The following is a 25,957-nucleotide window of genomic DNA, read 5'->3' on the forward strand; positions in this document are numbered from 1 at the left end:
GCACCTTTAGACAACTTCAGTAATTTGGACTCAGTTGCTGTATTAGGGTTGGGCGATTGGACAAATATATCGGCGATTGGCTGAGTACGTCGCCGGTTGTTTATTTATTTATTTATTGGGCCATTATTTGGGCGATGTTTGTCAATTTATTTTGCTGATTTAATGGTCCACCTCTGAAGAACGAGGCAAAAAGATACAACGGGGGAACACAACGTGTAGAGCCGGCATATTTTCACATCTAACTCGGTGAAATAAGGTTTTATTTTCACCAAACCAGAGTTGGTGATTGTTGGAAAGACTAACCAAGACGGTTCTGGTGAGTCTTATTTAGTTTCTGTCGAGTTAGAATGAAGCGCACATGCACACATGCACACCTGCACAAATAAATTGGCAATCGCTGGTTGTTGGGCTGACGATAGCTGGTTAGAAAATTTGAACATATCACCCAACCCTATTCTGTATACTGTTATGCTGTATAGTATTAGCCAGCATACAGCAATGCCTGTTAATCAATTTAATAATAATCCGTTGCGTTTGAACTTTATGGTCAGCTTATACTTTTGCATTTTGGATAACAGACCAGGATTCATTTACATTTGATGATAACTTTGTAATATCGAATCAATGGGGATTACACATTAGTGGACATATGATTTAAAAAAATGTTCTAGTAAATGAGCTCCCCTTTAATTCGCTAGGTAAATAAGGAAAATATTTGTAATATGTTAGACCTAAACTACAAATTAGACATTATGTCACAAATGGTCCTCTGTTTATCAACACCTGCTCTATGATAACCATTTATTTCCGACTATACTATCTATTTACTGTCAACACTATACTGTAGCTACACAATCTGTAACAGTCCACCAGAAAAGCCTGAACAGCCTGTAGGTAATTGTATGAATTCAACAAGGACTGGAAACCTTCCATAAAGATCTTTCTGTCTTGATGGCATAATTACATTTCTACAGATTTGTTGGTAGCACATTCATGCTATGAACATCTTGCTCTATCTCATCCCAAACGGGCTGTACTGAGTTTGATATGTGAACTGTGTGGGCCATTGGAGTAACACGAAGTCCCTCTCATTTTCCTAGAAACATACTGAGACAATGGTGCATTATCCATAAAAAACTCTCCATTTCAAAAAGATTGGCTGTAAAGGGATGCACCTGGTCTGAAACAATGTGAAGGGAGAATGGCACATCCAAAGGATAATTGGTGCGAAAGGGCTTAATGAATGTTCTCCTCAGCATTATATCAGCCCAATCTGTACTGTTGAAAGCGTAAAAATAACCCAGTGGATTTGTACTATTCTTGCTAATATCTGACCCTGTCATCAACACGCAGAACAGAAGCAGGAATATTCTTCTGACGAGGTGGCATTTTTCTCCTCTTCAGTCATTCATCTGTTTACTCCTTGCTGTCCAAAAAGGCCTCTCAGAGTTGCTGGGTAATGTCTGATTTATACTTATCGCTGTGCGACTGTGCGGGCAACTTTCGCGCGCACCAGGTATACATAGTACTGCGGCGGATTGCGTTTAGTTTGTCATTTCTTTTTGATTTGGACCCGCAAGTTTTCAAATCCTTTGTCAGGCGGTCTTTGATTTATTTGATAAGCCTGATACAATAGTTCCATGTAAGTTTGGCCCAACACAACTCCATGGCTGGAATTTTTTTGGAAGAGTTGGATGATGAGTAGGAGCTCCTGTAACTATAATTATTAATAAGGTTATTTTTGTTGTAATGGACTTGAGGCACTTACGTCTTTAGCGCCTGGCACATTGTTATATTTTCATCAGTCACATTCACATTCTCTCTTCAAGCTCCGCAAACCATCTCTGCGGTTGAAAAAAATTACGCATTAGGCCTCCTGGCTGTTCCAAAGTCCAGGTTAAGGTCAAAGGATGATGGAGGGTTTGCTGTACCGGCACCTCAGCTTTGGAACAGTATTCCAGTTAGTCATCGATCTGCTGCACTGTTTCTGGTTTTAAATCTTAAGACACATTTTTACCTGACAACTAGTCTTATTTTAGTTTGGTTTTATTTTAGTTAGTTTACTTTAATAGTTTGACTTGTTCTACCTTTTGGGGGATTTATTTGTAACTTTAATTTATACAGCGTTCTAACTGCATGCTTATATTTTGCTGTTCATGAGTTTTTCTTTTTATATTAGTGATCGTCTTTTTCTTCTTTTTATGCCGTCCATGGGTGTAATGCTAGACAGTTTGTCCTTTCTGAGACCTCTTTTACACATAGATGGTTCACTGAGTTATGTACATTCCCTGCATACCTACGTATGCTACGTGTAAACTTGACTGGTTTTAGTCTTCTAACCTCTCTAATCAACAAGACATTTTTTCCCACTAGAACCACGAGTAAATAAGAGACCCAATTCCTGGACAGTCGTTGTTTATAAGAGGCTGGAACCACTCAGTATGGTACACTTTTAAATTCATGTAAAATATGCATCTTTCCCATTCAACATTTAGTCGTACTGTCGCTGAACCACTCAAATATGTTAATGTTCTTCTTACAAGTGTTTATGTTTTATTCATACATGATGAGCCATAGCCCGGAAGCGTCATCTGTTTGTATACATCAAAAGGTGTATCTAAGAAAGTGGTATATAATGATTGTTATTGCAGAGGTGACAGAGTTTGTTATGAGTTTCTGTTAACGTTAAAACCATTTCTTACCATGGGCAAAAAGCCATGATAGATAGATAAGACAGACACATAACTAGATGTAGTGGTGCCTTTTATATTGACATTTTTGTGACTGACTTTAAACGGAACAACACAAAAGTAATAAAACATACCGTCATGATGCCCTCCAGCAGGCCCGAGTCAGGTTTCAGTGGAATCTGCCTTTCCATCGACCATTTCTCCACGATGGATGCGACCTGGGGATTATCCACATTCAGGATGCGGAAGCCGGTCATGTTGACGCCGCAGAAGCGATACGGCTCCAGGTCAATGGCCATCAGGTCCTTTTGAGAGACAACAGAAATGAAAGGATGGACTCTCATTTAGTCTGCCAGCATCGAGCATCCTCGTTTTAAGTATTCATCTTGGATGCTTTCTCCTCACATGAAAAGAGAATGACGAGGCCGCTGATTAAAGAGATGCTATATTAAGACCAAATAGAGCGAAAGAAAGGAGAAACACAATAGTTTTCAATGTCAAATCAGGAGATTTAAGCATGGTGTCTAGAAGCTGTGTCTGTGTAATATATGAAATCTAAAAAGGCTCGGGTGGCGGAGTCGCTTTTCTGCTGGCAAACCCTTTTAGAATTGACAAATTGTTATTGTTTTTGTGCCTACATAATAATGAATTGCACCGCGCAAACTACAAGCTTGTGATATACTTTGTTTTTCTTAATCATGTTTGCGTGAAAGAATCTTTATAGGTGCAAATTTCTTATTTTGGGGAATTAATTATTGTTTGTAGCTCAGGCAGATTAAAGAACAAGACTAAAAACACCAATTCCGTTAGATCATATTAATAATTCAACACTTGCATTCCCTTGGCAACTTCCCTCAGCAATTCAATTTGAGCCGCTGTAATTTCTGGGGCAGCCATTGTAGCTGAAGTGTGAAGTCACATGTTGACACATGTCGTGCCGGAATAGGCCAGGGGGCTTGGAAAAGACATTTGGATGAACATAGATATTTCATTAGCACCCTGTGGGGTTAGTGCTGGGGGAACGAGAGCGTGTAAGACACTTACTAAAGAACGGTCGCCGCCAGTCACTGAAATATTTCTGCTCTTTTATTTCTTTCCCACTAGAACGCAGTACAGTAGTTTCTTTTGTGAGCAGAGATCAAAGTAAATCACTGTTGTTCTATATGACATTCACAAATGCTCGGAAAAGTAGATCAGGTTACAAGTTTCTTAGCTTTGAAGCTAAGAATACAAACTAACTGGGACAGGATTGTTTGTAAAAAATATAATTTGTCTTTTGTGACATCTTCGTTTCTATTAGGGCATATTGGGATGTCAGAAAAGTGACTTGTTCCAATTATAAGTTCACTTTTTGCCGCGCTGCCGTGTACACACGTTTATTACACAAAATCAACATAATCCTACAGCACCGTTACACTGAATACTTTACATGCTGTAGGTGTCTGAGTGCACACACAAGTGTTACGGCGGTGGCAAACATAAAGTTTTCAGCTTCAGGTTCTCAGAGATAGCTATGACAGACTCATTTTAAAGGACAAGGAAGTTATTACCCCCGTACACCGCTGTTGCCTTTTCACGCTCTAATAAGTCGGCATTTGCCTCACCTCAGAAGATAAAACACAGACATCAGTGGATTCCATCGGGAGGAAATTGTATTGCCATGTATACCACACAAGTCTTCATCATTTTGGATGAAATCAAGCCGCCAGGTATAATCTCCTTAATGGTGTGTCTATCAATATGACAGCTCATTGCAGCATTAGATAGATACCACACTCTGATTCTATAAAGATATCCTGCCTTCATGTGGAAAAATATTGTCGTCGTAGAAAATCACATCACATTAAAGTTTTTAAGCTCATCCTCTTGTAAATATTTTGCTGTTCCATCTGCTAGGAAGCTGCATAAACCAATATAATGGCAATAAAAAAGGGGTTTTGGATCTCCCCATTAAAGCAATAGATATGCTACACAAACATAACGTATGGCAGAACAATGTCCTTCCTAGCCACGCTGTCGAGTGTGAAAGATGACACACATCATGCTTAGACCGTTGTGTCATATCACATTATGACAACAGACTGGGCGAGCCCGGAGAGACAGGGAGGGTGTGTGTGCACGGGAGAAGCAGAAACAGAGACGATAACAGGGACTGAAAGGAACAGCACAGATCATGCTGGTATTCATTCCCATTCAGTCTGTTTGTCTCCAGATAGTCAGCGGCTCAGTGACGAGCAGCAACGGCTCCCTGCTGGGTCTGCTTGTATTAGTCAGACAAGATCTTTTTTTTTATCAGAGTGAAAACTTTAAATGCTCAGGATGGGAATGAAACAGTAATATACCCAGGTTACCTTAAAGATATCTGATCATGAAAAAAAATCATGTTCAAGCCAGAAATCATTTGTAATTTTACAAGATAAGGCCCCGATCAGATAGAGTGCGTTTTAGCAGCCTGAGCTAGCTTTTTGCAATTCTTTTCAATGAGAGTGAAGCGTTTTGCACGCTGCTTTTGCGTTGCTGAGCGCATCGTGTTTGTACAGGAGCGCCTTGAACGGCTTGAGTTGAAAAAACGTTATAAGCGTTTTTTTCTCTTTGTGGTCACTTTTGCTGGATACCCAGAGCTATATGACTATACCAACTGTAGTTACCATGATCTGAACAGAAAACAGCAGGCCTGGAGGATGTTGTTGGATACCCGGAGCTACTGTTTATGAGTTTACCAACCGTAGCTAATATGATCTGAACAGAACACAGCGGTAGGCAAATTAGTGCGGTACTTGAGGTTTCGGGTAAGTTGTTTATATTAATTTAAACGGTACTATTAACGATTTGGGTAGCGTACAGTTCATGGTTTGTATTAAGGTAATGTTAGCACTGATTTGGTGGTTGCATAGCAACAATATAAAATAAAAAGACGCAGCAAACTGTGAAAAAACGTTCTGTCCAGGCAACGAATGTGTACAAATAATTTGTACAATTACACTCCAACAAATGTGATCATGGCCTAAGGCTGTTGATATATATTTTTACTGTCTTCAAATCTCATAAAAAGACCAAAACCTACAACATTTTATACTCAATACTTTATATGTTTTAGATGAATTTAAAGAATTTAAATTATATATGACATATCAGCACCTTGTGTGTTTCTCAACTGACAATTCAATATAGTATCGTGCTATTGTTGTCTTGTTTAAAGAACTGACCTACTGTACGCCTTCAGCACCTTTAGACAACTTCAGTAATTTGGACTTAGTCTCTGTATTAGGGTTGGGCGATTGGACGAATATATCGGCTATCGACGATTGATACATCGCAGGTTGTTTTTTTTGTGCATTGTTAATACTGTATATATAGTCTTCAAATCTCATAAAAAGACCAAAACCTACAACATTTTATACTCAATTTGTTCCTATTTCTTTACCCTGTCTGTGGCAATTTGTTGCTACTGAAGACATACACTCAGTTTATTGGGTACACCTAGCTAAAACTAATGCAGTCTAACTCAACACAACAGTTTTGTAATAAATCCTACCTTCATGAATGAATAATGTTAATTTTTTATTGATTCTGAATTGTTTTTTACAGAGGTGTTCTTGTTAGGCAGCCTACCCTCATTGATATACATGGGGTGGCATAATAACACCTGTAAGTATAACACAATACAATGACACTAAATGTCCAAAACACACCAAATGACCGTGAAGTCAAATTGAACATTTGTGCTACCATTTTGGTGACATTTTCATCATTTTCACTTTAAAAACAAATGCTATTTAATTATATATCATGTAAGAGCTCACAGAGGACCACATTTGGTAATTTTCAAACTTGGAAGCCACATTCAGTTTTGAATCTCAAGCTGTTGTTTTTTTATGCTGCCATCTCAAAGACTTCTGTTGACTTCACTATAAAGCCGAGTGTTTACTACTGCACAATGAAGACTCCATTATGCCTCCAGCTTGTCAAACAAAATTGATATTATGGATTGGATCCAAACCCCATTGGCAATTAGCCACTATTCATCAAAAACTCAAGTGGTGGGGAGATGAGAACAAACGAGACTCTATTTGCATTAACAAGCATGGTACATTACCAGAGTGGTGAAGATATAGTGGTAATACTCTGTCATCATCCCCATGGTCTGGGCCTGGAAGGATACGGAGACAGAGGATGGGAAAGGAGAGTTGTGAATGAATAGAGACAGGGTAGAGAAAATGGTCATTTTGTCACATCAGGGCATTTTAGAATCAACAGCACAGTCAGAGCAAACGATACCAAAGAGATGCACAAAAACACTTCATCAGTAGAGAGAAAATAGCCAGGTTTTAATGAGCATATTGACTAACACACTGTTCCGTTTGTGTGTAAGTTTCTCTAGATTTCTGCACTACATGTGGTCCACAGAATAACAGAGAATAGCAACAGTACTTGATGCTTTTCTATGCATTTAAATGGTTTGCAATGGCTCGTGGCACGTGACGTTATTCCAGCAAAGAAGAGAGCCTTCAATCAAAAGAGCTCGGTAATCTTTGCCTCATATCCGAACGCTCCATCACTGCCACTTGTTTCACTCAATCTACATTCAAAGGCACCACATTCCCGTGGCGGCTGTTCTGCCTATTTAATTGTACCATCTGTTGTGGGAAAAAAGGCAAGGTTATATAAATAAGATGCTTATGTGGAGGCAAATTCACTTCTCCATCTATAGACATCAAGCCAAATACATGACATTGAAACTTTGCGTCATGTTTTGTATTATGAGCAGTTTTCTTTTATTACGTTTTTTTTTTTCCCCCACTTCATCAGGATGAATTTACATTACGATACAATATAATTCTGTCAACGTTTCTATTCATCAACCTCCTATTTTAGTAAACATCCATATGTCCCTGTTTCCACCAATATATCAGCAGGGTCACACAGCACAAGATAGAAACATATGACAATAAAAGACACACAGAGTTCTTTTAAAAGACACCCGGGACATGCTTCTCATTTTCTCACATCCAGTTGGAGAGGGAATATAACCTGACAGAGGCATGTTGAGTGCAGGAGAGCCTGTCAGGGCGAAGACAGGTCCCCGACATATCGTTGAGAATCATTGTATGACAAATGAAATATTCCAAGGGCATAACGCAGTGCTTGATATTTAAACCCTTTTTTAAAATAGTCGCATCAGATCCTCCTTCATACGCATGCACCTGCTGTACGAGCTGCTGTACCAGTCAAGTCACATTACGCATCAGTTCTATTCTGTTCTTTGAATGCTACTTATTGTCTTGGATAGGACCAACCTTTTTGTAAAGCTGTAAATGGAACCGTCTGCAAATCTTAAGATACTGTCATTCAGTAGCTGGTACATTTTGTCACTTCTGCCTGCAAATCAAATCGTCGCCATATTCATTCCAAATTTGCCTTTAGTAAGAAAGTCCTTTTAAGTGACTGTCACACTGAATTGTATTGCGAGATCGTACTTTGTATGCTGCAATATTAAAGGTGCTAAATTTGATATCCAGAGCATTAATATAGCAGCGAAAGATATAGTGGTGTAATGTCGCCATGTTGAGAGCTGTGCAAAGGCAATGGAAATGCTCCCAATCCTGTATTTAGCACCATTAATAGTGGCCGGATTTACCAGATTGTTTGAATATGTTAATATCTATTTTAATTTTTAGCTATATTGTGTTTTTTTTCTAACGTTTCCAGCATCTCAAATGTCAATATTTTCAGTTTTTCTTAGTGTTCTATGTCAATTAACTGAATGTTTTAGGGTTTAGGACTTTTGGTTGAAGAAGACAAGTGAATTGAATATGTCAACTATGGCTTTTGGAACTTGTGATGGCCATTTATCACTATTTGTTTTAAATATTTTACCGACCAAATTGGTTAATTGAGAAAATAACAAGCAGATAAATCAGTACTGAAAATATACCTTAGCTGCAGCCCTAATCGATAATGACTATGATGGACAGGTAATATGGCCCAGTTGCGTCTAATGCTATATTTTTACAAATTAAATCCGCACAAAGCTTTTCTGGAAGGTATCAGAGCAAAGCACAATGTGTGTCACACCAAAACAACCTGTCAATAATATACTCTATATTATCGAGCAACATGAGCTTTCACACATGCACATTTGGGCATCTATTGTAACTGATCAATGATGCGCAAAAGGCATTCAAACTCATAACCAACCACCTGTTTTCCCTTATTTTAAAAGCTTTAGTCTGCGCTGTAGTGCGGCACCCTGACAGTTTGGTCATGGACGGGAACTGTCAGGAGCATTTTTGCCTCAAAACCTTCTCTCACTTCTTCTCTCAAGAGGACACTGATTCTTTGGTGCGAGATGTGCAGACTGGCCACGAGCGAAAATATGTCAACTTAGATCTCAATAACTTGGGAGGACTGAGTTATTTAAATAACTTGGGAGGAGATGATGCATTCGGTAAACAAGTTAACAGAAGCTGACAGCACACTGAATGGAGGGTGGGGGGGGGATCCACCAGCCTGTTCCTGACATCTATAAAGCATTAGACCACCTACGCAATCTCTACTCTGTGCATCATACTGACAGTTCTTTGTTGACTGACAATCATTTATATCAAAACATGTTCGAGATAATGAAGCATTTTGGATCATATGCCTATTTGTGGGATGTATATTAAAGTCTGGCCAACAATTCATCCATGAAAAGTGTTTGAACCAGATCAGAATGCGCTAACATTTCAAGGCCATACACTAAAAACGTAGGTTTTAGCATTGTTTTCTATGCTCTATATTCAAATATTTAACTGGGAAACCCCAGATGCATTAATTGGTGAAGGCCCAAGATCCATTGTGAGAACTACGCCTTACATGAATACAGTTTTACAGTCTGCAATACATAGCTAGTTCCAACAGCTGCACGAGTGAACAGCTGTGCATCACAACTGATCACAGCTCGACATCAGTCTATGATATGTTTCTCTACTTTACATCATAAGAAGACTCTCCAGGAAATATATATTCCACAAGTTCACAAATATCAATTGGTGAGTTTTAGATTTGATATCTACCGTTGGACATGACTGTAGTTGTCTCACTTTAAAGGTGATCTGAGCAAACAGGTGGCACAAGTGGAAATCCCATGCTCTCCGACAGCAGAATTTCACTGCTGCTTAATTATTACCGACACACCTTCTGCTGCTACTCTCCTCCCAAGTTCTTGCCAAGTCAAAGCCTCCATGCTTTCATTCACAACACATCTGATCAACTGAATGCTAAAGAATCAACTGGTGCCAGTGACAGCTGTGTGGAAGAGGACCACATGCTTTTTGGCCATGCTAAGATCTGATATCAGGAAGGTCTGTGCCACAGTCTCTCACTAACCTGTTTGAGAACCTGTGCAGCCATTTGGTGACTGCAGTCGAAGATGATGCGAAACTCTCGGCTTCTCTTCATTTCTTTGAGAAGGGGTCTCGTGTCCTGTGAGTCGAGAGGAAGCTGGCGAATCTTTAGCCTGATGTTGTACCTGGACGGGGCCATTATCAGCTCCTGTAATCTAATAAGACCTGAAGACGAAAAAACAGCACAAATGAAGACATGGCCAACACAGAAAATACAATCCCATTCTTCTTTCCTTAGTTCATTGTTTTTAGTGGAACAGAGTACATGTGCACTGTGTTTATGAGAATACAGTGGCATTATATAATAGTACAGGCTGTTCTCATACTCCATTCATAGCTAACTATGAAAAGTAATGTCATCCATATACATCCCACGAATTACTTTCGTATTTAATCCATGTAATTGTGAACCAGGAAGTATATAGAGTGACAAACGCTGCGTAGGGAGGAGGTTGGGGTGGATTGGTGGGTCTAAAAACACAGGAATTTTGCCCAGGTGTTCATATCCCGTATGAAACCAGAAGTCAACGTTGATTTGTCACGCAAATTTTGTATTTAAGTAACGCCACTTGCGGAGTTATTTTTAACCCAAACCACAATCTTTTCCTAAACCTAAGTAGTTTTGTTGCCTAAACCTAACCAAATATTTCAAATGTAGTTATTTTAACCCCGTGAGCCCCACAGTTGCAAAATTACACACATCGGTAAAAGTGTAAAAAATCTGTAAATGTTCTTTCTTAAAGGGACTATTTGTAACTTTGTACGCGCATAAATGTAGCGGGTCGTCACACATGCGCGCTCCCATATGCGCGTTCGCGTGTAGCCGCTGTACACTCCTCCTCTGCCTGCTCGCCTTCACTCAGACAGCTCAGCTCGCTCCACCTCTAGACATGAACGCGCGCTCACTCCACACTGCAGAAGAGTTAGTTTAGCTCTGAGAATATCTAGTGAATGTACAGGGGACGTTTGTGCAGAAATAACTGCTGCAGCTCCTCCAGACCAACAGAGGTTTTCCGTGTCTTGTGAAGTGACGGAGCTCTACAGAGATTTACGTTGTCTTCTCGTTACCGACCGGGTGCCGGTGTCTCCTCTGCTCTCTCCGGCTGCGGGCGGAGAGAGCAGAGGAGACTCGCTGCAGAGCTCCGCTGCATCAGCCTGCACTTAGGCAGGAAAAGCCAACACTAGGATCAGATCTAAATCATGTTCATGGAGAGACCTTCGTCTGGTCAGCTAACATTACTGCCAAGCAGGTGAAATATAGAGTGATATTGTGGTTTTAGCTGACTTGTGTCGCCTCACTGTTTTGAGCGATGCTCGTTCAAGTATATTTAGAGTGAGCAAGCGCGAGCCCGACGCTGACTTTCGTTGATTTCACGACCACAGGTGTCGCTGTTAAGAAGCATTTCTGAAAGTTACAAATAGTCCCTTTAAAGACCACAATTACATAATCAGTAGGTCCTATTGTCCCTTTAGTATGACAAGTTAAGAGCACAAAAAGCTAGCTAGACAGTATTGTGTGAATTTAGTAGAATGTGTAAGTAGGTTGAAAATTCATCTGCCAAACCACCATATTTTCCTAAACCTAACCAAATTGTTTCCTGTGAAGTTGGAAATTTATTTTGAAAAGACTATGAATGTAACGAGTAGAAATTGATATGTGTTACTGGACATTGTTTGGAGAATACACAAAAATGAGGAATAGCTTTTAGTAAGATATCATATGATCCGTTGTATGAAGAGGATAAGTTGAATAGTATAATAGTCTGTTCACCTGTGCTGTCATCGTATACGACAGTGGCTGTTTTCCATTTGAGATACTGCACCAGGTCCAGGATAGCATAGCTTAGTGAAGAATAATCCGGGTATAAATTGGCGTAAAAGCTGTCCCTGTTGTCCAAGGGGTGATGTTTCCACCGCACCTGGACGTGCGGCACTTCCAATGCATTGCAGATGGACTGCACAGCATTTGACGACGAACTATGTGAGGGCCCAAATATTGCAACCACACCTAAAGACAGCTGGTCACAAGCTGGAAAGGAGCAAGAGAAGAAAGCTTGAGAATATAGTGTGTTACCTCTTCAGTCACAGTCCATTTAGTAAGGATAGGTTTGTTCCACTAAATACCAATCTTTGATTTGTGAGCCAAAAAAAACATTCATGATATTTTGTTTACTTTTTTGACTGACCAGATTCTTCTCCACACTTTAATCACAATCCTTGAATAAACACAGAACAAGCCACTCACCTTTCCTTGACGCCTCAAAACTGTCGTAGATATTAATCCTCTGTATGTCATATGTTAATGTTGTGTTTGGCAACAAAGTCCTGTTTCTGTTAATGTTATTGACAGCAAATTTAAAGGCAAGCTCCTCCGCGCTAACGAGTGAAACGGGTCCATCTGTTTGTTCGAAAATCCCACCTGAAAGACAAAAGGGGAAGAGACGTAAGGCCCATGAAAATTGGTCTCAAACATAATCACAAGCAAATGAAGAAAATGAGACAGAAATTCAGGTAGGGCTAAATGGAAAAAAATATTGAGAGGCATTTGCACTTAGGACTAGCAGTGAGGTGAGCAGCGCACATAACACGAGGTATTAAATTTGCTCAGCAAACATGGAGCAACCCTCTCCATTTTCAGAGAATGCTGAAAAAACCAATATCGGCTTTGAAGTCTAAAGCCATAATGGATTTAAGGAGTGTGTGTGTGTGTGTCTGTCTGTTCCATCAGGGCGGCAGGATATCTCAAGCTCTTGTCTCTCCATTAAAATGTCCTTTTATTTCACCAGAATATCACATTGGTGGAGCAGATAACTGGAGTTGAGCACTCTTCTTTGACATAAAATTCAAAGGAAAGTATTTTTCCATTTTTTAGATGGGCTGGACTGCTGCTCAAAACTTACAAAACATGTCTATGTGCACATCAAAGTAGAAAATCACTTGAGATCGTGGTGTGTATCAGACCATCGGTGCTGCACTACATCCTGCAGTGTAGAGGGAATTTGTTTTTCCAATAGTTTGCCAGATGAATGGGATTTTTTATGATATATTGGGCCTGCAGGGCAGACAATGAAGCTCAAACAACCAAAATAAAGGGTTTTAAATTCAATTTGGGCCATTTAAAGGGGAACTCCACAGATATTATACATACAGACCGGTTTATTTGTTATGCAGAGTACTACTCAATGTGTGTAAATAGTTGTATAATGTCTTCTGTAGCTCTAAAAGGAGCTTTCTAAATGATGATGTCATAGTGATGGCCTTGGGGACTTACAATTTACAACAGAAAACCTGCATTACATGGAGCTTGAAAGAAGTGGACATTTAACAGGCTTAAAGGGATAGCAAAATGATGCAATTGCATATTGGGAAATGTATGACCCAGTGTTTTTGGAGCATATTCCACACTTGGGAATTATGGTACCTTCCAATGGGGTTGTGTTTACCGTGGTTATGAGAAGAGTCCACATGAACGTCCCCTCTTGTGGTATTCACAACATCGTAAGTGTAAAGTTTCTAAAAGCTCCAAGTTCATGACTTGTGACGTGTTTGTTGACGTTGTCAGAAATGGCGGAGGCCTTGGAAGGTAATTTCAGGGCAAAATAAGTTAATATATTGTAATTTTAGTTGTATATTGTTTTTCTACATAATTTTATAATATGTCTGAGGAAAATGTTGATATTCCCAACAATCTCACCTTTTTCCTCTTTCATTATGCCTTTGCATTTAATGCATTATGTTACCCACTTGCTAGCTTGCTAAATTGTTAGAATTCATGGCTTCTAGACGCTGTCAGTAGCGTTAATATTGCCGTAGCTTAGCAAAAATAAATTGAATTGAATTTAATTGAATTGAATTAGCAGCGGTGTTCTCACCACTTGAATGCCAAGCATATTGTGTACACGACTTTCCATGTTGTAGACACAAGCTCATGAGTTTCATTTGAAGGCACCAATATCGTCAGGATATCTCTATTTCGGTTGCTTCACTTTTCACTTTTCTGAATCTATCTCTTATGATGTTGCATGGTGTGAATAGGTGTGTGTGTGTGATGAACACTAACACATTTATGCAGCCTATTCCTGCATCAATGTACATGTGCATCCATATCTTCATTAGCTTTATTTAAAATGTATAACCCTTGTTTATGTTATATTGCAATGTAGTGTTTTGCTCAAACAATCTAACACTTATGGGGCATAAATCCAGTTATTTCCGTTTCATTTCAACACAGAATATTGTAAAGTCAGAGTATTATCTTTTTGCAATATTTCACTGTCATGTCCTCGGCATCTAACATCAAAATAGTCTAAGTTCCACCATTTTATGTGTAATTGGTAAAGTAACAAATATTACATGCACTGTCAAATGTAAGACAACAAAGTGCCTCTGTGGCTCAGCAGCAGCAGCCTTTAAGAAGACAGTTTAGACAGCTTCTTAAAAGATGCCTGTAGGAACATCAGCTTATGGAGAGACTGGCTCCTCCACCTCCACTCTCATCACATTATACATTTCAATAACAAAGCAAAATGTCTCTGCCATCTTCCGTGATGTCTGAAAAAAAAGTTCACTGTCATCAAAAGTTACAAATGTCTGTGCTTAAGTTTAACTTTTATGGCCATCATTTGAGTTAAAGAGACAACCTTTTGAAACCTGTTTTCTCCGCATTGAGATCACAACATTTCGAAACAATAAATCACCGTAGTAGACATCTTTAAAGTTATTTCTGTTTCCTGTTTATGCTGCTTTTGAATCAGATCTCGTTTTAACCTTAAGATGTCCAATTAACAATGACATGAAGGGAAAAGCAGCACATCCTCACATTTAAGATGCTGGACCCATGACTCTTTTTGGCATTTTTGCTTGATATTGACAGAAATTTACCAGTGATCAGAATTGTTGCCAATTGGATTTCTACCGATCGACTAATCAATTAATCACCTTGTGTTCTCAGCAGTTGCTTTATTTTATTGGAGGATATGAGCTTTTAGTACGTTTCACTAGAATATTGATATCCTTGCTTTCATTTAGATGACTGCAATAATTTAGTTATTGAAATAATCTTTAAAAAATGTTAAATTAGGTACACTTATCCAAACGGTTAATAGATTTGTATGCATATCATTATTATATAATAAAAGACACAGAAAGAATCAATAAAAAGGCTTTAATTTAATTAGGCCTAATGGGATTTAAAGAGCACAAAGTGATTATTTTATTTGAGTGTTTTGGTGTGTTATTTGTGTTTTGGATTTTGCACTCGCATGGCCTATCACACAAATACTGCCTGCCAACCCGGTATTATTTCACTAATCCTAGAGAATACCTGGTTGCAGAGAGCTGAGCTTGGAAATAGCACCTGTGACCTGCTGATGCCCCTGAACAGACCCCCAGTGCCTGGATCACTGACTCACATATCTCTGCTGCTGTAGGCAGAGTGGCAATTCTGGAAGCCAAGCTCATCTTAGTATTTATGACTCAAAGCCTCCCTGGATTGCGAGGGGACGTGATGCATAAACCGCCCGGTGGAATGCGTCACATTAAAATAAATGAATCCTTCCATTTCATGGGGAAATCTCATTAGAGTACATTAAGTAATTGCTGGAGTATATAGTAATTTGACTGTTAAGAGGATAAAATGTGCATTGCTCAGAAGCACTTTAACAAATTTAATAAACAGGGGGGAAACCTGCTCCTTGGGAAGAAAATCCTGCGGATAATTTGCTTTGCCCTTTTCAGAAATCTGCCATAAGCACAATAGCCTCAAAGCCTTGATGCACAAGAGCCCCCGCAACTCCATCCAATAAGGGATAAGCAGTTTTTTTTTTAGCATCGCACAGAATCTACTCTAATGATGTAGAGATTGGAATATCGTGGAGCGTGTTTACAAGTTCCCATTTAAACCACTACACTGAATGTTCGTTATTGCGGTGGGCGCGTGCAAATTGAGATGCATGAATTTCAGACTTGTTCTTGTGAATCTCAGTCAAAAGGCTTCAAATTAGCATGTCTCCAATAGACAAGAACACAAAGGGCTTTAATTAGTCTCTAAGGTCCTACCACAATATATAAATCAGCCACTAATTGCAGCTGTTTCCATAATTTGTCCTTTGAGGACTTTGCGGATCAGCTGCATTCACAAGCCACAGACTGATGTATGTGAAGAGGGGACGATTCAAATTACACTCTTGAACTGCAGAAAGTGAAACCAGACCATTTAAACTCAACAGAAATGTTAACAGACAGCGGGGACAACTATTAGTGGTAGTGGAAAATATAATGAATGCTACAGTATTGTGTAGAATTATGCAATATAAAACAAACGAGGCTAGTCAGCTATTAATCAGAGTCACTGGATCCAAGTATTTTCCTAGTTTCTTCAGTTACAAATCTGCACTGCTGGTTTTACCCCAGTGCTTCAGTAACTAAAGCCTGAGACACACATCTGTAGCTGATCAACCTTATCCAGGGATGTTATACAGTAATGGTGCCAACATGTATTATAGCATATGTTAAGATGATTTACAGAACTAGTCACACAAAGCAAAGGCAATAAGAAAGTACAAAGCTGGGATACACTGTATAAGGGCAGTTAACCTGCAAGGTAATAGCTTACAGATTACTACGTTCAGTATACTGTTAAATATTGATAATGGAACAAAAACACAAAGGACTACAGTATCGATAAAATAGAACATAATTACTGTATCGTCATTGCACAGATACAACGAAATTAAATAGCAATCCTTACGGTGCATACACATATGTAGTAATAAAAGAAGAGTAAAAGAGAAGATATATTACGAATAGAAAATATGTATTTGCTTGACCTATAAAAACAGTAAGATATTGCACATCAGATATCGCACGTTGCTGAGTTGTATTTGGAAAGATTTAAAAGCTAGAGATTGCAAGGTGCACGGCTCTGTTGCCGACCCTGTGCTTCACATTGTCGAGTGTGTTTGTATGGTATGTTACCCACAATTTGAATTGCTACCCTCAGGACAGGCGCTTTAGACTGCCACGAGCCACCAAAAATGTCCATAAGAAATCATTTGTCCCAAGCACAGTTAAATTATTAAATACATAGTTAATCATAGCCTCCAGGGCCACCCCCTCAAACCCACTATGCACTGAATTTGCACATTTGTCTCACGTTTGCAGAATTTGCACATTGTACGTTTGTAATAGGCCCACTGAACTGGATTTGATTGCATATGATTGAACTCCGAGCTCCTCCAGTGTTTTTACTGTTCCGTGTAGATTGTGGTGAAGCCAAAGACAATTTTCCACATTGTGGACAATAAAGTTTCTAACTAACTTAAACACTTCAACTAAAAAAATGTGACCAAAGTGCAGATTACAAGTGCAATAAAATTATTTAAGCTATTAAAATGCACATTAATAAAACATTTGGCCTGCATGTAAATGAAAGCCTTTGGTAATCCTCGGTGTGAATTTTATTCTTAAACAGACGCTGCGAGTGCAGAGGGGTCTGCGAGGCCTAAAGGAACTGACAAAGACAAGCTGTGTCGAGTCAAAATCAGACGCTTCACATTTCAGCTGTACATGCCCTTCCAGAAATCCATGTTGTAGCATGAAAGCCCCACATGTTATGTTCCCCACAAACAACGTGGGCAAGTGCACAAGCATAAACCCACCCTCTGCTGTTATGGAGTGGCAGACTGCCTGCAAGCCAGCTTAGGTTGGAATCAACTGGGTACCACTGAAAATACTTATTTTTAACATCTACTGCATTTACAGACTTGAGAGAGTGATCTGAGTGACAGAATGACAGTCTGCCACAACAAAGCAATATTAAAAAAGAGTGAAGCCGGGCTTGTTTTTGCTCTTTTAGATATTTGGTTTGACGGTTTTTACAAATAAAGTCATACATTATACAGTTGAGAAGTAACATTGTACCAATAAATTTAACATGTTTCTGTTATATTACTCTTACTAATAGTACTGGTTTTCTAATTTCTGATGAAATTGAATTACCTAAAAGACATGTGTTTGTTTGTGTTTTTTCTTACTATCTGTGTATATTGGCTTAAATCCATCATTGCTTTTTAATTAAATTTCTTATTTTTGCTGGATGAAGTATAGGCAGTGATTCATTTAGTCTGCTTTCAAAACTGCTTTGTGATAAGATGGAGCCTCGTATGTTGTTTTCCCCAACTATGATTATTCATTCATTCAATTGTTTGGGCTTACATCCAAGATTGGAGAAGTCATATTTGTTTGCAATGTAATGTAAACATCGGTCTTTATGAGAAAATCTTTGTCCCTGTCCTTAAAACAGTCACACAGAAACACAACACAAAGATTGTCAGATTAACACAAATTGTCTCAAGGAATCAGTACCTACGATTTAAAAGCAAGGCAATGTCATTTTTGCTATCTGCACTTTCCACGACTGAGGTAAAAACGGTGATAACATTGCCCTTGTTCAACATGAAATCTGTGCAGAGGAGAGGCAAGATCAATGACCTTTCTGTTATTTTCTGCCAAGCAACAATCTGACCTTACTCGCAGTTACAACCAGTTTCGCAACAACATTGAATATGATTTCATTACCTCACTTGTCCTTCTAATCCTGGGTAATTGTATTATTTTGGGGAGGGGTTCTAAAGCAGAACAGCTGATTTTTATTGTTTTAGATTAAATCTACAACAAATAATATATACTACACTAAGATATATTTCCAAAACTGCAAATCAAAATGAATAAAAATGTATGTATTTATATAAAAATCCATTACCTCTGAACATAATGGACATATATTGTAGATGTAGGTAGATAAGTGGATGGAGTACATATTTTATTTTTATTGCCCTCCATTGTGTGATACAGTGCGCTTGTTAAAAAACAAACTCCTTGCTACCAGACAAACCAATGTGGAAGGCCAAACAATGAAACTAGCTCATTATGCTCTTGGATACATACAGTGTATGCTCGCCCACTGCATCCCTGAGTGTTGCTCTTTTGTACTTTCTTTTCACTGGTGGGATTCCCAATCTCCCGGTGAATAGCCCACTGTCTCCCTGGATGTTCAACAGCACTCAGTTACACAATGATGGCAGCAAACAATGACCGGCACAAAGCACACACACAAAAACCGCCATGAACGTTTTGAAATGCAGCCAATTTCTGGAAGAATATGTTCCCTCATAATTGTGGGTAACAACACAACACTTGGGACTAACTGTTATACAATACAGAGACCAGCGGTTTAGTTACCCAATAATGCAGTTTGTACCACACATCGGAAAAAAAAAAAAAAAAAAAGCAGTCAAGGCATCTGTAACATTTCATCAATGATAAGTATCATGAGAGGAAATTAAGTGTGCTGGTTAATTAATGGTGTCTGGCAGCATGTTGGCTCATTAGTTAACAAAGTCACCTCACAGCAAGAAGGTTCGTGGTTTGATCTTAGCTGTGGTTCTTCTCCCCATGTTCACTTACGTTTCTCTGCTTTCCTCCCGCAGTTCAAACACATGCAGGTCAGGTGAATCTAAGACTCCAAAATGGCCTATTAGGTGTTAGTGCGATGCGTTTGTCGATGTGTTAAACCTGCAGCGAATCAGTGACCTGTTCAGGGTGTTCCCATGTCTTCTACCTAATGCTCCAATCACCCTGTAACACTTATTAAGAATAAGGGGGCATAGGTGAATGAATGATTAATTACTTTAGTGAATAGTCTGCTAACAGATGATTTAAAATCTCAACAAATTAATGTTTAAATCTCACCATGAGAGGAACACACACTAGACGTGTGCGTTTGGAAATAAAACACCTGTATAGAGTTGTGAATTGGGAGGGGTCACTGGTTTTTCCCATTCTGTATTCCCGTTTAAAATTATTAAAAAAAAATGTATATGACAATATTACTTTACAAATAGAAAACCATGATTCTCATGGATAATGTTACAATCCTATAGGTTTATATTATGGGCACCAGTTTTAATTAATTCCAACTTTGTTTCTGATAAATCACGTTTTGTCTGTAATTTACGCTCAAATTACTACACTGCAAATCAGAGCGGTAGCAAATTCAAAATGCTTTCTTGTTGCAGCTGAGTGCTCTAACTGTCAATTGTCCATGGGAATTTTTTTTGTTGTGTGTGTGTGTGTGTGTGATTAATCACATGATTGTCCATAGTTAATCGCGTTTAATCGCAAATTAATCACACATTTTTTATCTGTTCAAAATCTACCTTAAAGGGAGATTTTTATTAGTATTTAATATTCTTATCAACATAGGAATGGACAAATATGCTTGCTTTATGCAATTGTATGTATATATTTATTATTAAAAATCAATTAACAACACAAAACAATGACAAATATTGTCCAGAAACCATCACAGGTACTGCATTTAGCATAAAAAATATGCTCAAATCATAGCATGGTAAACTGCAGCCCAACAGACAACAACAGCTGTCAGTGTGTCAGTGTGCTGACTTGACTATGACTTGACCAAAACTGCATGTGATTATCATAAAGTGGGCATGTCTGTAAAGGTGAGACTCATAATTACATTTTCATTCACATATCTTGAGGTCAGAGTTCAAGGGACCCCTTTGAAAATGGCCATGCCAGTTTTTTCTCGCCAAAATTTAGCGCAAGTTTGCAACGTTATTTAACCTCTTTTGCGACGAGCCAGTATGACATGGTTGGTACCGATGGATTCCTTAGGTTTTCTAGTTTTAAATGATGCCATATCTTCACTCTAGCTTTAAAAATGATACAATCTATATATATATATATATATATATATATATAACATGTAGCGGTCCACATGCTACACTGGTTTCATATTCCATCAAACAGGTTGTATTTACTGGCTTAATCAAAGTGTTAACTGTTGGATCATAAAGATCTCTACTGTTGATATTTACACTAAAAGTGTGACTGACGGCTCTCTGCTGACATGCTAATGCTTGCACATATATTAATTGCAAAACACCACCACTGACTATCAACAGTGCAAAGGACTTATGAGTCTGATGAATGAATCTTAATTACGGAGGTGTTATCTTTAACATTTGTGTGCTCATCCGCATTGCAGCCAGTCAGACTGTGACAGCACCAAGTAGGCTTGTTGAAAGCATACAATATTGTTGGGCTATTTAGTTTAAGCCAAAAGGACATCGCATTAACAAATAAACATATAAGTTCTGTTTAAAATTTAAAATGTCTAAAATATATAATGAATAGATAAATAAAATAAATATTGATATGTTTTTTTAGCCTTAGTCTTTAAAGACACACGATTAAAAAATATGTTAGAACCAAAAGGAGAATATTCTTGTTGTAAATGAATCATATGTTTTTCTGAGGAGGTTGTTTGGTTTAAAAAGCCTTCTTAGAGGGCTTTGCTAATGTGGATGATTATGTTACATATGTAAGATAAAGAGTGTTAAAGCTTAAACGATTACAGGGTCCGTGCTATGGTTGGCATTTGCTGTTAAGTGTTTGTGTTCACGGATAATGCATGAAAATGAACAGAAAAAAGAAGAAGAAAGCCTGTACTTAAATGGCTTTATTCTAGCCACAAGAATTCTAGTCAACAATGACATTATACTAAGCTCTTATTAACGCCTCTTTATTCCCTTTAAAAACAATTATATCATTCTCTGTACATGCAGTAAGACAACACTTGTGAGTACATATACATTTCTGTTCTCTAGCATAGTTATTATGCTTTGATAATGACATATTCAAATGTCACTGGGCAGTATGAAAATACTGTAAGAGTACTGCTAGATTTTGCTTACAATATTAAATATCAATAGCACTCAAATTGTATTAAACTAAATTATTTGGATTTAAGACATGTATTTAATAGGGCTGTCAAAGTTAATGTGATAATAACGCATTAACGCAAACAAATTTGCGTTAATGCGTTTAGTAGATAGTTATACATTTAACATAATGTAGTGACTGGTTATACCAATAGTCTCATTTAATATTTTACTTGGCTCATGTTCTAATTAAACCAGAATATGAATATCAAATTAGCCCTGACAAATGACCCTCTATATTAGCAACTTGAACCATGCTGTCATTAAGGAGATGGGTTATTATGGGTTACTTTCCTTATTCATAACCCTGACAGTGAATTGATCAAAGGTATTCTGGCAAGAAAAATGTGGTTTAACTGCAACTTCACCATAATGGGTTTGGCAGTTTATTTACACAGCTCCTCGACAACGGTTTGGATATTTAAACTATGAAATATTAACATTCTGACTCATGTCACCCAGGTAATAGCCACAACATCTAATACTGAGTTTATAGAGATTTGAGTATACACACATTAAGCAGTTCTCTTAACTTGTGACACAAACATAAAATGAATACCATTAATTAATGCCATTTTTACTGTACCTCACAACCTCAAATTATACAAAGCTGGTTGCCAAAGACAAGCAAATCTAGCTTTAGTCCCCTCCCAGCGTCCACAAGCGGCATCTGGTCTAAATTTAAGGAAAGTTAAAATGACAGATTGTGCTCTCATATGTGGGAAAAAAACGTACTTCCAAATGCAATATTCAACACTTGAGAAAACGTGAAACCAACTGTTACAAAATACCTTCTTACAACAGATTATTATTGACGTTATTAGTGCGAAGACCGTTGCACTAGAACAGATATAAACCATAGTTATCTATTCGAAATCTCGAGCAATAAACATCAGGTAAAAATATTTCCCCGTAGATGTATCAACCTTGGGGAATAAAACCCGCTACATATTTATTCATAGTGCAACACATTTGCAATGGTTTCACACACACACTATTTCTCCTCGGAGCATATACTGGAGATAAAGCTCGCTTCTGTGACTTGTCTCACACACACGCTGTCTCTCTGCAAGGCCGACTTGAATTAGAGCTTCCATTTGTCACTCAGACTAATTCATGCAGTCTTCATTGTTGTCTTAATGATGTATTTAACTACTATTTGCAACTACCAATAGCGTGGCAAATAATTGTTTCCTCAAATACTCATCCTCATAGCAATCCATTATGTAGAATGAGTGTTTATATTTCCTATTTTGACAGGTTGCGCATATAGTAAATGTATGTTTTGTTGTATTATTTATTCATTTTTTCACCACTGAAGACATTAGAGTATCATCACCTAGTTTCACTGTATATCGGTAATTGATAGTAGCAGGAACGTCTAGTGTTTGAATGGATAGATGATGCAGGTTCAAGCCCACTTAATACCAAGTATTTGTCCAACAAAAAGTGTCCTTGAGCCACACAGACTGCTCTGAAGCTTCACCATATTAGAAACATTTTAAAATACTGACAGAAATGCACATCAAGGACATAAATATCACCATAAGAAAAAAAAAAATATTCTTAAATTCCCAAAATATTTTCTTCAAAATGTGAAGTCAACAGTCAGTGACATTGTTTTTTTTAAGTGTCGCAGCATTTAGACAAATGTGTCATGTGTGTACAGCTTTAACGGATCATAATATATTATCATATAAATTGAATTTGGGGCTTCTAATGTTTGAGTCCATAATGGGAAAGGCTGTTTTAATTATGTTATTTCTCCCTCTAACTCTCTGTCTACATTGAATATCCATCCCGCTCCATCACAGCTGAGAGGCATTCTTATTTATTTGATACGATTAGTAGTACTCATGCGGCCCTATAATGTTGTGATATCTCCTCTGTCAGAGGACTGTCAGGTAACAACACATTTGTAAAATCTAATTTTATGCTCAAGTGGTTCTGCTTCTGCAATTTATCGCAGCTATCGCTCACCCTCTCTCCCCTGCTCGCTTTCCCGTACTCCCTCTCCCTCTCCAGTCTCCACCCTCTCTTCCCAGCTTAGTGAGGTGTTTTGATCTCATTATCATTCCCAAACATTCACACCGGATAATCTGTCAGGGCGGGAGCCTGTGCTCTGCACCGTACAGGGCACCCCGGTCATGATTAGGGGTGTCGGGGCGTGCTTGCAATGAAAATCCTTTTTTTTCCCCTTTAAACCAAACTAGAAGTAATGAGTATATCTTTCTCCCTGCATGCTATACAAACTTGGCTGTGTCAATTAGATCCTTTAGTAAAGAGAAACTGACTCATACTGTACACACACATACTGAGGACAATTGTGGGGACAACCCGGCGAGGACACAGAATTGATTAGCCAAACCGAGCAGTGGGACTCGGATGCCCTTTTACAAACCGCAAATCCCTTTGCAGAAACACTGCACAATGCCCAGTGAACCTCCATTAGACAATCCTCTTCCACAATACACGATACAAACAGCCACCTCCCCCGTCTGCGGCCTATTGTTATCGCCAAGGTAAAACCCACCCTATGCCAAATCCTCACCTCACCGCCAGTTCAATCAAAGGCTCTGCCAGGAAAACAGCGAGCGAGACAATGGTAACTAATGGTAACTAATGCCAGGTGGACGGGGGCTCTGAGCTGTGCCAAGCTACCTGTGTCCATCACCATCCCTACCCCATCTATCTCCTCACCCGCTGCCACCTTTCTTTGTTCGCATATGGTGGCAGAAAATGTGCAGACCTGCAGCCTTGGCACTCTGTCATAGTGGGACGCAAAGGTGGCCAACAGCAGGAAACAGCTCCTCGCTGTGCATAAACAACAGCTTTTGGAAGGTGCACCTTCAATAATGTGTGTGTTTTTAGGAAGTGGACTTACATAAAGATAAGTACAGGATACAGTTAAATATTGTATCCTTGGCAACATTTGTCGATATCCAATTTGATCATGACCCCAAAACAAGCTTACTCACCAGCTATGCTGTGGCTGCCTCCTCTTTCTGTGGTTTAAAAATACACTACGCATACTCCGCTGTGTATTTTTTGTCTTGTCAAAGAGCAATAAAATGACTCCAAGCCTATGCAATACAAAACTAAATGTACATTTTGTTTTGTGATATATATTTCTAACCCATATTCCCGATTTATATTATGATTAAAAGTCTTATCTGGCTAATTAATTTCAAATAATCTCTTTAACCTCACTGCAACATGACATTATGCCTTGAGGATACTCATTCACACTAACCAGCTGTGAAGCCTCTCACTTACTGTACTCTGCCGTTGGCCATGTATACCCGACATACCCTAAAATTGTCAGTAGCATTCATCCATGCGTGAAAATTGCAGAACTCCTCAAACATTTCTATAAAAAAAACTGGAATTGACCGTGTAGCAGTTTACTTTTAAATGGTAATTCAACACTAAAGCATGTAGTGCAGACACCTGCTGGCGCTTTTTACTGTACAGTATGTGCTGAAACTTTCAAGCAGCTGTGGTCACAACTGAAGTGGTGTCACATCGGGTGTTTTTCATCAGCTATGAAAAGAAAAACATCAGTCAAGTAAATCATTTCTGCATGACTAAACACTATTTTTGCAACAACAATGAGAAAACGATATAACAAAGCAAAATAAAAGTGACAGACCGAGATTATATCTGAAAGGCCAATTACAGGATGTTTTTCAGAAACTGGCATAAAAGAAGTATTTTTGCAAGTAACTCAAATACAAAAAAAATGACTGAGGGCTTTCCCCTAGTTTTGAAAAGAAAACACAATTTGAAGTATGAAACATTTTATATATGTAAGTTTTAACCCCTATTCCTATACACCCAAATCTTCACAACGTGCAAAAGATAAAGTAACAACCATGAAGTAGACACTAAACAAACTATAGCCTATAGATAGATACGATTTGTCTGAAAATATAGGCTGTCCCCCATAAACACATGGCTATGTTCCTTCCAGTCAGACCCCTGAGTGGGCTCTATCTGCCAGGCAACCGAAACACAGTGATTTCTCTGAGCATCTCAGCTGCTACCGTGGTGATGTAGAGGCCCTGTTCAT

General features: G+C 38.5%; 1 protein-coding gene across 1 annotated transcript in view; it reads right to left on the reverse strand.

The window, feature by feature from the left end:
• Positions 1-25,957, reverse strand: part of LOC119497121 (glutamate receptor ionotropic, kainate 3) — a 112,515-nt gene that overhangs the window by 42,077 nt on the left and 44,481 nt on the right. Inside the window, exons 2-6 of the mRNA XM_037784991.1 lie at positions 12,324-12,497; positions 11,850-12,107; positions 10,062-10,243; positions 6,787-6,840; positions 2,825-2,995 (exon numbers count right to left, since the gene is read on the reverse strand). Coding sequence (XP_037640919.1) covers positions 2,825-2,995; positions 6,787-6,840; positions 10,062-10,243; positions 11,850-12,107; positions 12,324-12,497 — 839 coding nt within the window. The remainder of the gene's footprint in view (positions 1-2,824; positions 2,996-6,786; positions 6,841-10,061; positions 10,244-11,849; positions 12,108-12,323; positions 12,498-25,957) is intronic.

Source organism: Sebastes umbrosus, chromosome 11 (genome assembly GCF_015220745.1).
Source record: "Sebastes umbrosus isolate fSebUmb1 chromosome 11, fSebUmb1.pri, whole genome shotgun sequence".
Taxonomy (NCBI): domain Eukaryota; kingdom Metazoa; phylum Chordata; class Actinopteri; order Perciformes; family Sebastidae; genus Sebastes; species Sebastes umbrosus.